General features: G+C 42.7%; 1 protein-coding gene across 1 annotated transcript in view; it reads left to right on the forward strand.

Moving 5' to 3' along the window:
- IQGAP1 (IQ motif containing GTPase activating protein 1) overlaps positions 1 to 15,870 on the forward strand; it is a 188,259-nt gene that overhangs the window by 46,274 nt on the left and 126,115 nt on the right. Inside the window, exons 3-9 of the mRNA XM_084641761.1 lie at positions 6,556 to 6,712; positions 7,129 to 7,206; positions 9,291 to 9,367; positions 12,774 to 12,841; positions 13,491 to 13,604; positions 13,971 to 14,149; positions 15,422 to 15,512. Of these exons, the coding sequence (XP_084497887.1) occupies positions 6,556 to 6,712; positions 7,129 to 7,206; positions 9,291 to 9,367; positions 12,774 to 12,841; positions 13,491 to 13,604; positions 13,971 to 14,149; positions 15,422 to 15,512 (764 nt within the window). The remainder of the gene's footprint in view (positions 1 to 6,555; positions 6,713 to 7,128; positions 7,207 to 9,290; positions 9,368 to 12,773; positions 12,842 to 13,490; positions 13,605 to 13,970; positions 14,150 to 15,421; positions 15,513 to 15,870) is intronic.

Below are 15,870 nucleotides of genomic sequence, written 5' to 3' on the forward strand. Positions count from 1 at the left end.
CCTTCTTTTAGTTAGGCTCTATACCCTATTTCTAGGTGCTCTTATCTACAAACATAGCTTCAAATACCTTCTCAACTCTGATGGCTTGCAAATGTACATCTCTTCGAAAGGCCTGTCTCCCTCCCTCCAATCTCACATCTTGGCCTTTACTTTCTAACATCACAACATGGATGTCCAGCTGATAACTTAAGATCAACATGACCAAAACGGAGCTTTTGATCTTTCTTCCCCGTACCCTCTCCCACATTTCTCTGCACCATCCTCCTCCTTGTCACTCAGGCCTGTAATCTGGAAGTCCTCTTTCTCATCTGCCCTCTGTCTTGACACAGAGATGAAGGCCGTATCCAGGTCTTGCAACTTTCTATCTGCATAAAATTTCAAAGTTTTGACCTTGTCTCTCTACCTAGGCTGCCAGGGCTGTTCAATCCTCCTCATTTCATGACTCAGCTGTCTCATTCTCTCTGGCCTTGACACTTCCCATATTGTCCCTCTCAAGTCAATTCAAAACCCAGCTGCAAGGATCATCTTCCTGCCTTGTCACATCATTACTCCCTCTTTGCCTCCATCCACTGGCTGCTCCTCCTCTGCATCAAATACAAGCTCCTTATCCTTGCATTTAGGGTCCTTCCCAGGTTAGCTGAACCTTTTCTATTACGTCTACTAATTTATCAAGCTGTCAGCCTCTACCTTTGCTTGACCATTGACAACAGTCTTGATCATTTGCCTTATTTCTTCTCCCTAAAACATCTCTGCACTTTTTCCCAAGCAGTCCTCTATGCATGGGGAAAACTCTGCAAACAGTAAAATTTGGAGAGCTGCTACTGTATGCTCTTTTAAATTCTTTCTTAAAATCTACCTCTGCTGTGGTGCCTACAAATCTCATCTGTATGTCATTGGTTAGACAAGTGCCAAACTGTGACTTCTGCTTTACTGCTAAACGATTTTGTTTTTGTTACCCCCAATACCCTCCCACCATCTCATTTGTCTGTTTTGTTTACTAGCTTCATCCTGTCTATCATATTGATTGTGAGGTCTTTGGGACAGGGACTGTTTTTGCACATCAGGGCTCTGACCTGTTACTGAGGTTCCTAGGTGCTACTGTAATTTAAACGATTAATAATAATCCTATCCGGCTGCTGTAGAAGACTGCTCTGCCTGTCTGAGGGAGAGGAAGGGCATTCCCTATTTTTCTGCATACATGGGTGCGCTTAAATTTCTAGTGGCTTGGCAGATTACTGGTTCAATTTGTATTACTCATGTTAAAGTATAAGGAATCTCTCAAAGCTGAAGGCATTGTTTAAATAAACTGTGGAAGAACACCTGTTCATTCCAGAAGTGATTGTTCTGTGTGGCCACATTGAGATTATTTTGCCTTTGAACATTTCTGTGACATAGGCTAGCAGGGGCGAAACACTGAAACAGATTTGGATCATATCCATTGTATGTATCCTGTGTCTGAAGCAGTGTGGGAACTATATTCACTTACTGTTAAATTAGTGCTGTGTGCTTTGCTTGGGACTATACATTCAAGCCATATGGAAATTGCAACTACTGAAGAATATTGATACCCACTTCTTAGTGGTGTTTCATGCACAGAGCATGTTATACCTGTGCTGTATGTTCTTTTAGCTAGCAGTTGATTTCTGAGTGAAGTTAAGGTATTGGACCTGATCTATAAGGTTCTAAATGGCTAGGGTATTTGTTACCTGAGAGACCTTCTCCACTTGTGATTCTGTGGCTGTTGTGGTCATCTGAGCTTCCCTATCTGATGATGATCTAGTTTCAATGGACTGGGCTGGCAACAGTGCAGTCCCAGCCACCCTATTTGTTCGCCCGCAACCTAGATTTTGGAAGGTGCTGGAAGATGCATTTGCTCTTCCAGGCTTTGTTCTGTTTATGGAGGAAGGGGTTGATTGGATAGTTGAATGATGGCCTGAAGGGGTCAGGACGGGATTCCTCCCCCCTCTTCCCAATGTATTCTGTTTGAATCTTTTTTGTTTTGTTTTATTACCTCCTTTCTCTGAAGCATCATGGATGGCCACAGCTGGAGATGGGGGCGTTGGACGGGGAGGGCCAGGGATCTTGGGTGGCACCAAGCAGTCTGTCTCTCAAATGTTTGGTTTGCTGGTTCTTGCTCATGTGCTCATGGTCTAATTTATCACCGCATATGGGGTTGGGAAAGAATTTCCTCTCAGGTCAGATTGGTAGTGATTTTGAGGGGGATTTTGCTTTCCTCTGACGGGTGTGGGTCACTTGCCAGGATTATCTGGGTATTTATTTATTCTTTATGTGTCCATTTGTGTCCATTTATCCAAGCTCTGCGATACAACCGCATTTGCTCCAACCCCTCAGACAGAGACAAACACCTACAAGATCTCTGTCAAGCTTTCTTACAACTACAATACCCACCTGCAGAAGTAAAGAAACAGATTGATAGAGCCAGAAGAGTTCCCAGAAGTTACCTACTACAGGACAGGCCTAACAAAGAAAATAACAGAACGCCACTAGCTGTCACCTTCAGCCCCCAACTAAAACCCCTCCAACGCATTATTAAGGATCTACAACCTATCCTAAAGGATGACCCAACACTCTCACAAATCTTGGGAGACAGGCCAGTCCTTGCCTACAGACAGCCCCGCAACCTGAAGCAAATACTCACCAACAACCACATACCACACAACAGAACCACTAACCCAGGAACTTATCCTTGCAACAAAGCCCGTTGCCAACTGTGCCCACATATCTATTCAGGGGACACCATCACAGGGCCTAATAACATCAGCCACACTATCAGAGGCTCGTTCACCTGCACATCCACCAATGTGATATATGCCATCATGTGCCAGCAATGCCCCTCTGCCATGTACATTGGTCAAACTGGACAGTCTCTACGTAAAAGAATAAATGGACACAAATCAGATGTCAAGAATTATAACATTCATAAACCAGTCGGAGAACACTTCAATCTCTCTGGTCACGCGATCACAGACATGAAGGTCGCTATCTTAAAACAAAAAAACTTCAAATCCAGACTCCAGCGAGAAACTGCTGAATTGGAATTCATTTGCAAATTGGATACTATTAATTTAGGCTTAAATAGAGACTTGGAGTGGCTAAGTCATTATGCAAGGTAGCCTGTTTCCTCTTGTTTTTTCCTACCCCCCCCCCCCCAGATGTTCTGGTTTAACTTGGATTTTAACTTGAAGAGTGGTCAGTTTGGATGAGCTATTACCAGCAGGAGAGTGAGTTTGTGTGTGTATGGGGGTGGGGGGGATGTGAGAACCTGGATTTATGCAGGAAATAGCCCAGCTTGATTGTCATGCACATTGTGTAAAGAGTTGTCACTTTGGATGGGCTATCACCAGCAGGAGAGTGAATTTGTGTGGGGGGGTGGAGGGTGAGAAAACCTGGATTTGTGCTGGAAATCACTTTAGATAAGCTATTACCAGCAGGACAGTGGGGTGGGAATAGGTATTGTTTCATATTCTCTGTGTATATATAAAGCCTGCTGCAGTTTCCACGATATGCATCTGAGGAAGTGAGCTGTAGCTCACGAAAGCTTATGCTCTAATAAATTGGTTAGTCTCTAAGGTGCCACAAGTCCTCCTTTTCTTTTTGCGAATACAGACTAACACGGCTGTTACTCAGAAACAAAACAATAATTGCCACAGGAAGCTTTTGTTTAAAGAGAGATTATACAGTAACACAGTCATCAGATTGCTTTAACCGAATGTTGACATATTACAGAGTGAGCATCATTACAATATGTCATGTCATTTCTACTAATTTATTAAATTGAGTGAAATCTCTGATTGCACATATTAAACAGACCAGGTATGTCTACTGAATATTAATATTCCAAAAAATTGGCCAGGTTTTGTTGGTTGTTTTTTTTGCAGGTGAATCGTACTTTGTCTATTGAGTAAGTGGTGACCAAATATCTAAATAGTTGTTTGGCTTCTGTCTATTTTGCTGGGCACATGATGCACTGGAGAGGGTATTTTTAGAGGTCTATTTGTTTCCCCTAAATGTCAGCTAGACATGATTTGATTTTGTTTGTTTTGTAACACACTTGGGGAATTTGGTAAAATTGAAAAATCTAAAGAAGAAATTGAATTTTCCTGCTTTGGATTCTCTTCTTGTGCATGAAAAGGTTAAAATGTGTAGTAACTGCTGCTTGTCATTGCACTAGGTGTGTCACTTGGGTGCCTCCTCAGTTCTTGGCAGTCTGCCTAGAATGTTGCAGGCTGGGAAGAGTGGAAAGCCAACACTGAAGCTTGTTTTTACTTGATGGTAGCTACAGAGGGTGGGGAGATTGTAAATTAGACATTCCCTTTGCTTGCTCCCCTGGGATAATGAACTGCTTATTGTGCTCTTCCTCAAGAAGCTGTGAATGGAAGTTTGTCCCATCTCAAGAATCCAAGAATGGGAATTTGCAGTTCTGCATGGCCACTCGTCTATAGGGAATTCACAGATTCATAGATTCTAAGGACAGAAGGAATCATTGGGATCACTTAGCCTGATCTTCTGTATAAGACAGGCCATAGAACTTCCCCAAAATAATTCCTAGAGTAATTTCCTTTTAGAAAAACATCCAGTCTTGCTATTAAAATTGTAAGTGGTGGAGAATCCACCACAACCCTTGGGAAATTGTTCCAATGATTATTTACCCTCACTGTTTAAAGTTTATGCCTTATTTGCAGTCTGAATTTGTTTAGCTTCAACTTCTGGCCATTGGGTCATGTTGTACTTTTCTCTGCTAAACTGAAGTGACCACTTTTAAATATTTGTTCCCCATGCAGATGCTGTAATCCAGTCACCTCTTTTTTGTCAAGCTAAATAAATTGAGTTTTTTGAGTCTGTCACTATACAGTATATTTTCTAATCCTTTGATCATTCTCATGGCTCTTCTCTGAACTATTCCAATTTTTCAACATCCTTCTTGAATTACAGATTCATTAATTTCAAGACACTTTGCTTTTTTGATGGGCTGCATGGGATGGTCTCTCCAGTTGTCACTCAGATGCAGGAACACAAGAACACTTCAAGCCTTCTTCTGCCAACGATAAATGCACTGAGGCTGCTGTGTTAACAGGGTTGTCATGAAAGAAAGATCAAGTTCTTCAAGTGATTGTCTGCACAGATTCTACTCTTGGTGCACATGTGCCTCATTTGTATGAGATCAGATTCTTATGACTAGCAGTGTCTTTTGGGGCCACACCTGTGCCCTGAGTGCCATCCCGTCTCCCATAGCTGAGAGCAGCGGTTCTCAGACTTCATTGCACTGTGACCCCCTTATCACAGCAAAATTTCTACATGACCCCAGGGGCGGGGAGGAGTCCAAGCCCCGCTGCCCGAGGTGAAGGAGCCAGAGCCTGAGTGCCGTGGGTGTGGGGGAGGAGGCCAGAGCCTGAGTCCCGCCGCCCCGTGTGTGTGTGTGTGTGTGCGTGCGTGCATGCGCACGTGCACTCAGGATTCAGCTTCCGACCCTGGTCCCAGTAAGTCTAATGATGGCCCTGGTGACCCCATTAAAATAGGGTTTTTACCCACTTTTTGTGGTCCTGACCCACAGTTTGAGAACTGCTGGCTGAGAGCGTAAAGGATGGAGCATCCTCAACCAATACTCAGTTCTTTCTTTCCAACTGTGGCTCTGATATGGAACCCCTGCATCCCTTGCTCTCAGGCCCTCTCCGCTTCGAGCCACTTTCAGCTTTTGAGGTCCCTAGCCATAATAAAAATAAAAAATGACGACACATGAAAACAAAATAAGGCACCAGAAAGAGAGTGAGACATAATTTGAATATTTTTTTATTTAACAAATGCTTTTTTAGCCTTTTTCTGTGCAAATGCACTAATTATTGAGGAAAAATGTAGCTTTCTTGCAATGTCACAGTTGATATTAAGCATGGCGAGCCCATTCAAACACCCTTGTCCCACAGTTGAACGGTGATAGCTCTTTACCTGCTTCAGCACGTTGAAGGTGCGTTCACCTGAAGCCACTGATGCAGGCAAAGCGACAAAAATACGCAATGCAATTGTGACACTAGGAAACACCATAGAGAGTCCAAGTTTGAGTATTTCTTGAAGCAGTTCCTTTGGCTTGCAATCCAATTTAAAGTTTGTGGAATATATTCGTTTGAGGAAGATGACCTCCTCACTGAGTTCTTTGGAGATTTTTTTTGTTGTACTGTTGCTGAAATTGTTCAGCTGCAGAAAGTAGATCTTTATTACTCGGTCTGTTGAACTGCCAAAGAAACCCAAAAAGGGTACAAATTAGTCACAGTGACTCAAATTGACGTGTAGGACCTGATTGAATAAAGGCATTGGTGACAAGAAAGACATTGACCCTATAATGCTGCTCGGCATTGGATTCAGTAGGTAAGTTGCGATTACATCAGTGCCTAATACATAAATCATACAATGGGAAAAGATGTGGCAGCAGCAACACTGAACTTGCTCAGAAAATGAGCAGCTAATGTCCCCCGAGAGGAGAGTAAATGGAACACATCTTAAAAGCTCTCAAATGACCCACTCCTGTCCTTTTTACATTTTCAGATGGATGGAGGCCTGCCTTAATGAGGATCTACCTCCCACAACAGAGCTGGAGGAGGGGCTAAGGAATGGAGTCTATCTAGCCAAACTTGGAAACTTTTTCTCCCCCAAGGTGGTGTCTCTGAAGAAAATCTATGACCGGGAACAAACCAGATATAAGGTGAGATCTCTCCGTTCTGGGAACTAGGTTGGCTAGAGAGACCTGAGATAGGAGGGAGACTTCAGGTCATATGGTTGTAGAGGAACTGTCAGTGAATGAGTGAGTAATTGTGGCAAATTTAGACTGAAAAAATGTAAGTTAACTCTTCCTGAACTATAGAATATCAGATGAAGGAAGATCTTTAGTTTTGTCTGAGTTTGTGTGCATATGAGAATCTGAGAAAGCTGGCCTTTTGAAAGCCTTAAATATAACTGGCTGTAAAAAGCTTTCATCATAGTACCTAAGACCTCAGATCCCTGGAAGAGTTTAGCTGTTGTAAGTAGCACTGATCAGATGCATGTCTTAGTAAAGTTCCTTAGTACTCACAGTGGCTGTGATGATTCATATGCTTTTTTCCCTCCCCCTCTTTATTTCAGGCAACTGGTCTCCATTTCCGGCATACTGATAATGTTATTCAGTGGTTGAATGCCATGGCTGAAATCGGCCTCCCTAAGGTAATTTCTGCACTGCAACGCCAGGCTTTGAAAGTTGTGGGATGAATTTGCCAGTACACAGGATTCAATAAACTCTGCCTATCCTATATATCTATATTCTCCTCTTAGTTATCCTATATATCTATGTATAGATAATTCTTAGTTTCCTAGATTTGGTTCTCCTTAGAAATCCTGAAGTTTAAAATATTCCATTCCCATCCCTGTTTGTATGATTGGGAAGCAGTGAATTCCTGCTTCAGTACCATATGCTTAACGCTCATTATTTTGGGTGAGATCTGCAGTACAAAATTTTTATTTTTCATTCTGTTGAGCAGCATGCCTGAGCTACGGTTTGGTCATGGCAATTTTTAGGAATCATCATAGGAAAATCATGGATAAAAGGAGCAACAGTTGTTGGAAGTGGTGGATTTTCCATCTCTTGTGGAGAAGTGGTGGATTCTCTGTCTCCTGAAGTATTCAAATCAAGTCTTCTGGAAAGATGCTTTAGTTAAACACAAATTATTGGCCTAAGAACAGGGGTAACTGGGTGGAATTCTATGACCTGTGTTATACAAGAGGTCAGACTAAATGATCACCATGGTCCCTTCTGGCCTTAAAATCTATAAATCTTTGGGAACATTGTACTGAAAGTCAAACCATGAGCGTAGATTTATACGCAAAACAACTTTTCCTCATGCTTTTATTACATGTAACAGGAACAGTCCATGTGTTTAATCACACAAGGGTCACTATTGTATACCTCAACCTGCTGTCTGCATTTAAAAAAAATACTCACTTGAAAATGTTAATTTTAGAATTTTGTCAAAATTTTCCACCCAACTCTCTCCTGACTTATCAGCTGTGCTATGCATGAACTCTTGGTGATCTAGAGGAGCAGATTGAGCAGCAGGAAGTATAGGAATGGGCTCTGGGGGAGAGATGGTGCTCTGGGTGAGAAGAGAGAGAATGTGGGGGACAGGTGGAGAGAAAGGGACTTGGGTCAGGCAAGAGGGCTTGAGTAAGGCATTGAGGAAATGGAGGGAATATATCAGCAATATGTTGACTACTTGTGGAATACTGTGTCCAGTTGTGGTGCCCACAATTCAAGAAGAATGCTGATAAATTGGAGAGTGTTGAGAGAAGACCCACAAGAATGATTAAAGGATTAGAAAACATGCCTTATAATGATAGATTCAAGGTGCTCAGTCTGTTTAGCTTAATAAAATAAATAGAAGGCTGAGGAGTGATTTGATTTACAGTCTATAAGTATCCACAGGGAGAACAAGTATTTAATAATCTCTTATCTGGCAGAGAAAGGTCTAACATTCAATGGCTGGAAGTTGAAGCTAGATAAATTCAGACTACAAATAAGGCATAATTTTTTTTTAACAGCAAGAGTAATTAGCCATTGGAACAATTTGCCAGGGGTCATGATGGTTTCTCCATTACTGACCATTTTAAATCAAGATTGGGTGTGCTCATAGGAGGTCAGATTGTCATAATGGTCTATTCTGGCCTTAAAATCTATGTAGTGACATCTTCCACATTAACCCTTTAAGGGGCCTGACTTTCAAAAGAGCTCTGGATCTGAGAATGTGATAATAGAAACCGCTGGGGATGAACAATTAAAAATATGGCCCCCAAAGTTTGTTGAAAAATATGGCCTCGGGTGCCTTGCAGCACAACACTATCTTTACCACTCTCCTTAGGCCACTCACACATAGTCCCCTTCTGCCCATCCAGTCCAAACAAAATCCTCTTCCCCAACCCCTCATGTAAATATCCCTGCTCATCTCTTGGCTCCCTCAGCATCTCCAACCCATTTCCCCAGATACACCACACAGTATGTCTGTGGGGAGCCAGTGTGGGGTGGTCATGTAAAAGGGGCATGGGGTTGAGCAGGGGTGTGGATGTGAGAGTACATGTAAGGGAAGTGGGGAACAGGTTTCATGGTAGACGCATGGGAGAAATGTGGAGCTCTGTTGTGCTCCATGAATTACCTATCTCATAACTGGGCTGGAGCAGTTTTAGGATTGCCAGAATCCTTCCTACTTGGATGGCTAGAGTGGGGTATCATTCTGATGGTTAACTTTGTTTATATTCAGATTTTCTACCCAGAAACTACTGACATCTATGATCGGAAGAACATGCCACGCTGCATCTATTGTATCCATGCACTCAGGTAATGTGTGTTAGGCAGGAGGCTGAATTGTGAGTGAATGAATTGTGAATGCATGAAGGCTACCTAGAAATCTGAAGTCTGTGGGAGTGCGAATGCATTCTGATTCAGAGTTGGTGGGGGTGAATGTACTGTGGGCTTAAAGGAAGGTCTGCAGCTTCCAGGAGTGGCATCTATGAAATTATGAATGCATTGATGTTTCCAGGGATAAGTGCTATGCATGTTTAAGAGTGAGTGAGATCACCAGCCATTGGAGGCAGCATATATATCTTAGGATTCCTAAGCCTTAGAGATGGGGTGTGTACAGCTGTGAATCTCCTTCCTTGGGGACTGTGTGTTTACGTGCCTATTTTGTGAATCATGGTTTCCAGAGGCAAGCAGTGTACTCGGAGCTTTCTGAAGATGTGTGCAGTATAGAGTGCCCTACCCCAGGGAGGCATATGTAGTAGGTTCCACTTAATAGCGACCTGGATATAAACAACTTACAGTTAATAGCAACGTTTTGCTGGGAACCAATCCCACCCCATTGACTTTCATATTAATGGGATCCGGATATTGGCAACACCATGCCACTTATTCACAAGGTCTTTTGGAAGAAAGGTTCTACTTGTAGGCAGGTTTGTGGGGCTGCAGCCCCAGAAAGAAGCACTAGAATGTGCTGAGCACCCCTGCAGGCAGGTCTGTGGGACTACAGCCAGAGAAGAAAGTGCTGGGACCTGTCTTCCCTGGCTGCAGCCCCACAAACCTGCCTGTGGCCAGTACTTAGCCTGTCCCAGTGCTTCTCTCTGGGGTTGTAGCCATGGAAGCCTGCCTGCACAGGAGGTAGGGGGCTGGGAGGGGAGAGGAGACTGTCATCAAAGCAATAGTGGAGGGTGGGGAGGAGGCAGCAGTCTGGAAAACCTGCCTTTGCACAGGCTCTGCACAGGAGGTAAGAGGCTGTGGGTTGGAAGGAGAGGGGAGGGAAGGCTGTGAGCAGAGCAGTAGCTGGAGTGAGAGGAGCAATAGTCCCGATGCTGGAACTGCATGGTACCTCTCCCTGTGCTCCTCTGGGAGACTCCTGGGAGACTCCTCTGGGAGACTCTGCATACGGAAGGAATTGCTGTGATGTGTGGAGAATGCGGGGAAAGGTATCATGCAGCTCTGTGGGCCCTCAGAGCCCCCACTCCCCTTGGAAAGTCCTGGCATCCAGACTGCAGCCTCCATCCCTGCTGCTGTCCTGCCCGCAGCCAGGTTTGCAAGGCTGCAGCTAGGGAAGTGAAGTTCTGGCACTTCCTTCTCTGGCTGCCGTCTCACAAACCTACCTTCCACTTATTAGCAGCTGCTGGATAATAGCAACTTTTTGTTGGCTACCAAGGGGTTGCTCAATAAGTGGAATCTACAGTATTTGTGTGTCCATAAAAGGCAGTCGAGATAGTATTATATTATGTATTGTCCTGCCACCAGATCAGGAATGGACACTAATAACAACTGGTCATGAGGATGAAATCCCAAACATAGTGTGAAGCGCTGTCCTGGGTGTGCTTTAAAGGGTTGCTCTTCCCACCCCCACCCTCACTTTGGCCACACTTGCATAGCTTGTCACGCTAATAAAATCTCACTGAATTGAAAATTTTAAAGGGTCTGAACATACTGTGGGTGTTCAGAAGCATGAGTATGCACATGCCCTACTCTCTCTCATATGATGTATGTTTACTTCTATAATGGTTCTAGATTTTCACTGTTGTGTGCACTGTCTGAATCTGTATCTAGAGCTGCAGTGTGAGAGGCAGAAGGGAAAGTGACAACACTAATTTTCACCTACTAATGAACTATGAATTTCAGTTTATGTCTGAAGAGAATAGGTTCAGGCTTGTTTGTTCAGCTGAGCAGCAGGTAGAGAGTAAGGTGAGGTTGGCCTTTTGTGTGCAGCATGTTTATTTTTAGGATAAATCAGGGAGGCTTTTGGGGGCTTTGTGAAAAGCCATGTAAAGCTTTAAAATCCTTTCAGAGGCTCCGAGGGATAATCTCTCACCTCTCGAGGTAACTAGAAAGATCCATCTGGCTGTGCTAGCTACTTCTGTCTTTGCCTCATTAGTGTGTGTTGAAGTGGATAGTTTTGCTGCCGCTTCATGCTCCAGAGAGACAGAGCATTGCATTGCAGTGACTTAGTCTTTCCTGATTAAACCAGTTTGGATGCAGGTTTCCAATCTGATGGCAGACAAATATTTAGTGGGCTTCACATGAAGAATGCTCCTTAAGACATTTCTGTGTATAGAGCACTGAGCCATATCAGTTTTGGTCTCCATCTTATGCTTACTCAGTTTTAGTCCTCAAGAAGGAGCTTGTTCTTTTGCTTCTGATCCTTTGGCAGGGTGAAATCTGAGGATGAAACATCCAAATAGATTGCAAATAGCTGAACATCAACAGAAGTTTCAAGCTGTTGTAGAATCAGATTCTTTGTAGAAGTGAACCTGCTTTCAACTCAGTTCCCAACATTTAGTATAACTTGTGGTCAGGAACACTTGGCATTGTGTGATGGCCAATTATGGAACTGTGTAGCTTATGCTCCTTTGACCAGTATGAAAGGAATTTGGGTCATTATTAGTGGTGAAGTTGCTCCTTACTGGCAGCTTCACGATAGCTGCTGCAGTTATTCTTTGAGTAGTTGGACTCAGCTGGCAGATGTTCACATCTCCTTGTCAGTCTGGTCCTCTTTGCCAGTGATGTGTAAATCAGAATCCAGATATTCAGAATGAGTCAGGTTTTTGCTGAAATATAAATAATGGGCAACATAGAGGTCTCCAAGAGTAAAGACTTGTCTATGCGGGGACACTCAGGAAAGTTAATTTGAATTAACTAAAAGTGTGAATTTAAAATGGATAAGTTAAATTGCATTAAACCCTGGTGTTGACGCTTATATTCAGAATTAGAGTGGCCTTAATTCAATTTAGCTTACTTCACTTTGCAATCTCAACCCTATAGGCACCAGCACACCTTGCAGTTACCTAGTGCAGTAAGGAATATACAAATGTTCTTTACCACCCTAGGTAGCTGCATGGTGTGTTTGTGACTGTAGGGTTTAGCTCTGTGCTGATAACCAACAGAATAAAGCAAATCTTTGGTAGGAAGTTACCCAGATGTGCAACCAGATGTCTGCTGATCAGAAGGGAACTTTTAAATCCAGAGCTCCTAAACCATATGGATCTTTCTTTCTGGGGAGGGGCTTATTCTTTTTTCATGGTGACATTCCTTCATACACAAACGCTTCACTGGGAGAATCAATCACCATCACAATTGAAAAGGCAGGTTTTAACCATCTAGAAATCTTTCCACTTAGCCTAATGTCTATATCTCCCTTAATTTACTTGTGAGTGGGGTAAAGACCACAAGGAGTAATTAGTGCTAATTATTCCTGCATTATGTTTCCTAGTCTGTACCTGTTTAAACTGGGACTGGCCCCTCAGATTCAAGATTTATATGGAAAGGTGGACTTCACAGGTATGGAGATTTCTTGCTTTTCTGAGATTTAGATGTTTATGAATTTGCATGCCCTGTTTACTCACTCCAGTAGATGCTGTACATAATGGATGAAAGGGGATTAATGCCCAAAGGCAGCCAGGGTTGTAACTGCATTTGTGTTTAATGGGTGCGGGATTCTTCCCATACAAGTTGGGGAAGGAGACTTTTAGGAGAAAGTTTTATTCTGAATTCTTTAGTTACTGGCTCTGTTAACAGTAGTATGTCTCCACTGTCTCTCCCTCCCCTTCCCTTGGCTTTAGTCTTTTTCCTTCCAGTGCACCAGCTGCAGAAGAAAACAAACTTTTGTAGGATGTTGTATATGTACTTTCTTTGCCCTGCTGGCAGCCATACTTTGAGACATGCAAGAATCACACAATCTGTTTCAAACCTGTGTCATTAAGAGCACAAAACTATGTAGTGAGACAGATTTCTATGAGGCCCTCCCATTTGAATCATTGGAACAAATATAGGAGAGTTTTGTCTCTTCTCAGACTGCATGCACAAAGTATTTGTGAAAGGGCAATTTACAATCTATTGTAGCTGTTCCAATTTTTCTGCAGCAATAGCTGGTCTTAGGGCTGATTCTGAATGTTCTGCCTACATTACATCTTTTTCCTCTGTGTTTCAGAGGAGGAGATCAGTAACATGAGGAGTGAGCTGGAGAAGTATGGAATTCAGATGCCTGCCTTCAGCAAGATTGGAGGAATTTTAGCTAATGAACTCTCTGTGGATGAAGCAGCGTGTAAGAGGAAATGGATTTTCATCCTCTGTGACCGTTTAAATGGCCAGATTGGATAGAAAGTGCATGTTATAATCTAGCTCTAATAGTCCCTATTGTTTAAGTCAACACAGGCCTTTTATGGCCAAGATATTTTTGTTAGAAAATCTGAATTTGATTTGGTCAAAATCAAACGGCGATATCAGGAAATAAGGTACTACCTGTGTCAAAAATACAAAGTCTTACTTACAGTTTATATACTGATAATTCTTGCAACAATGTCAAAGACCTAGTCAGCTGTTTTCTTCTTTCCCAGATAAGCCTTTAATTTATTACAGGGCAGAGCAGTCATCTTTGCAGTTAACAGGGAACCTGTGATTTGTTTTTCAGTGCATGCTGCTGTTATTGCCATTAATGAAGCAATTGACCGCCAAGTTCCGTCTGACACCCTGATGGCAATGAAAAACTCCAATGCCATGTTGGTGAATCTTGATGAACTCCTGGCATCAATCTATCAGGACACATTGTACCGGGCAAAGAAGGACAAGATGGAGAATGCCAAAAATAGGGTAAAAATCAGTGTTCCTGTCTAGTTACGAATTCATGTTCATTGTGTCGAGTTCATGATGTCACCAGAGGAGATTGCACATAGAATCCAGTGAAAACATATTGTTCAGTCTTTTGTGTAAGATGTTAGGCCAGATTTATCCTTAGTGAAATTCCACTGTAGTCTCCAGGGATTCATTTGATGTATTATGAGATGGAAGAAAGCAGACATTATAGTGTTAAATCTGATTTGTAATTGAATCTCTTACACACAGATTCCCAAGGAATATGCATGGTGGAAGAACATAGAGGAGATGTCTTATTCTAGACATCAGTAAAGCCTGTCCTATTTTTATAGAATTTTTGAGTCTTTCTAATGTATATATGAAACAAACCCACCATCCCACAAAGTTTGAACTAGTTCTAGAATTTCACCTAGACTAAACTTGCTTCGTGAATCTGCAAGTCTACCTAGGCTGTGAGTAATCCTACTGTATGGAGGCTGATATTTACAAGCACTACACATCCAAGTCTAAACACTGTGGTCCCAAAAGCTTGTGAGCATATGGTATGTTACTTTGTAAATTAATCTGTTTACAGAATTCTACCCAAACTATCTGTCTGCTGCTCTCTGCCACAGTGATAGGCAAATTAGCAATACTTAGATATGTGGCCTGTTCTGGAATATCATATCTATTTATTTGGTTTGGAACACTTCCAGTTTGAGAACCTGTATGTGTCTGCCTAACTGGATCTACTGCATCATATGTCCTGGAATTCCTTCTGTGTGCCCACACAGAGCTGTTAAATGAAATCATCCCGTCTTATGTATTGTGTGTCCTTCTCTGTTTGCCGGAGATCTATACTCTGTGTGTATGGGTGCGCCTAGGAATATTCACTTCTAGGATTCCCTTTTATGTGTGTGTAGTTGTTGCTGACCTGTTGTGCAGTGGGTTAGAACTTCATGTGGGTGTACTTTAGAATCATAGAAGAATCTTAGTAGGTTAGGGTTGGAAGGGACCTCAGGAGGTCATCTAGTCCAACCCCCTGCTTGAAGCAGGACCAGTCCCCAATTTTTACCCCAGATCCCTAAATGGCCCCCTAAAGGATTGAACTCACAATGCTCGGTTTAGCAGGCCAATGCTCAAACCACTGAGCTGTTCCCCCCCCCACCATTAGTGAACATTAGTTATGTTCACTGCCCTTTCTGTTGGAGGACTGTAAGAGGCCTGTAAACAACACACCACAAAGTCTGCTCTAGAGTTGCATTGATGATAATTTTGTTTCATTGTCAGACTGCCTCTGAGAATTCAGAGAGAGAGAGGGATGTGTACGAAGAGCTGCTGACTCAAGCTGAAATTCAGGGCAATGTCAACAAAGTCAATAGTAAGTTTCCCACTGAACTAATAGGCCTGGATAAAGAGTATTCAGACTTGTGTGGCTCCTTTACTCCTCCTTCCATCCCTGCACTTTGAACTAAGTGAGTAGCTCTCCTTGCTATATTTGTTCATAGTATTTCTCAATTTTGAATTCATCCTGCCCCTTGTCCCACCCCTGGCCCCTTAAAGAAGTGAAGGGTCCCCATTAAACTCTGTGCCCTGAGTATTACATACCATTTTCATCTCTTTTCTCTTGTTAAAGTCCCTCCTGAGAGATTCTGGAGTCTGACCTGGAGACTTCCAGGCCTAAACCATCAGTCAGTAGTGTTCAGGAAGAGATGCCTTCTGAGGCCTCTGCTATAGAA

Source organism: Lepidochelys olivacea (assembly GCF_965140295.1).
Source record: "Lepidochelys olivacea isolate rLepOli2 genome assembly, chromosome: 10".
Taxonomy (NCBI): Eukaryota; Metazoa; Chordata; order Testudines; family Cheloniidae; genus Lepidochelys; species Lepidochelys olivacea.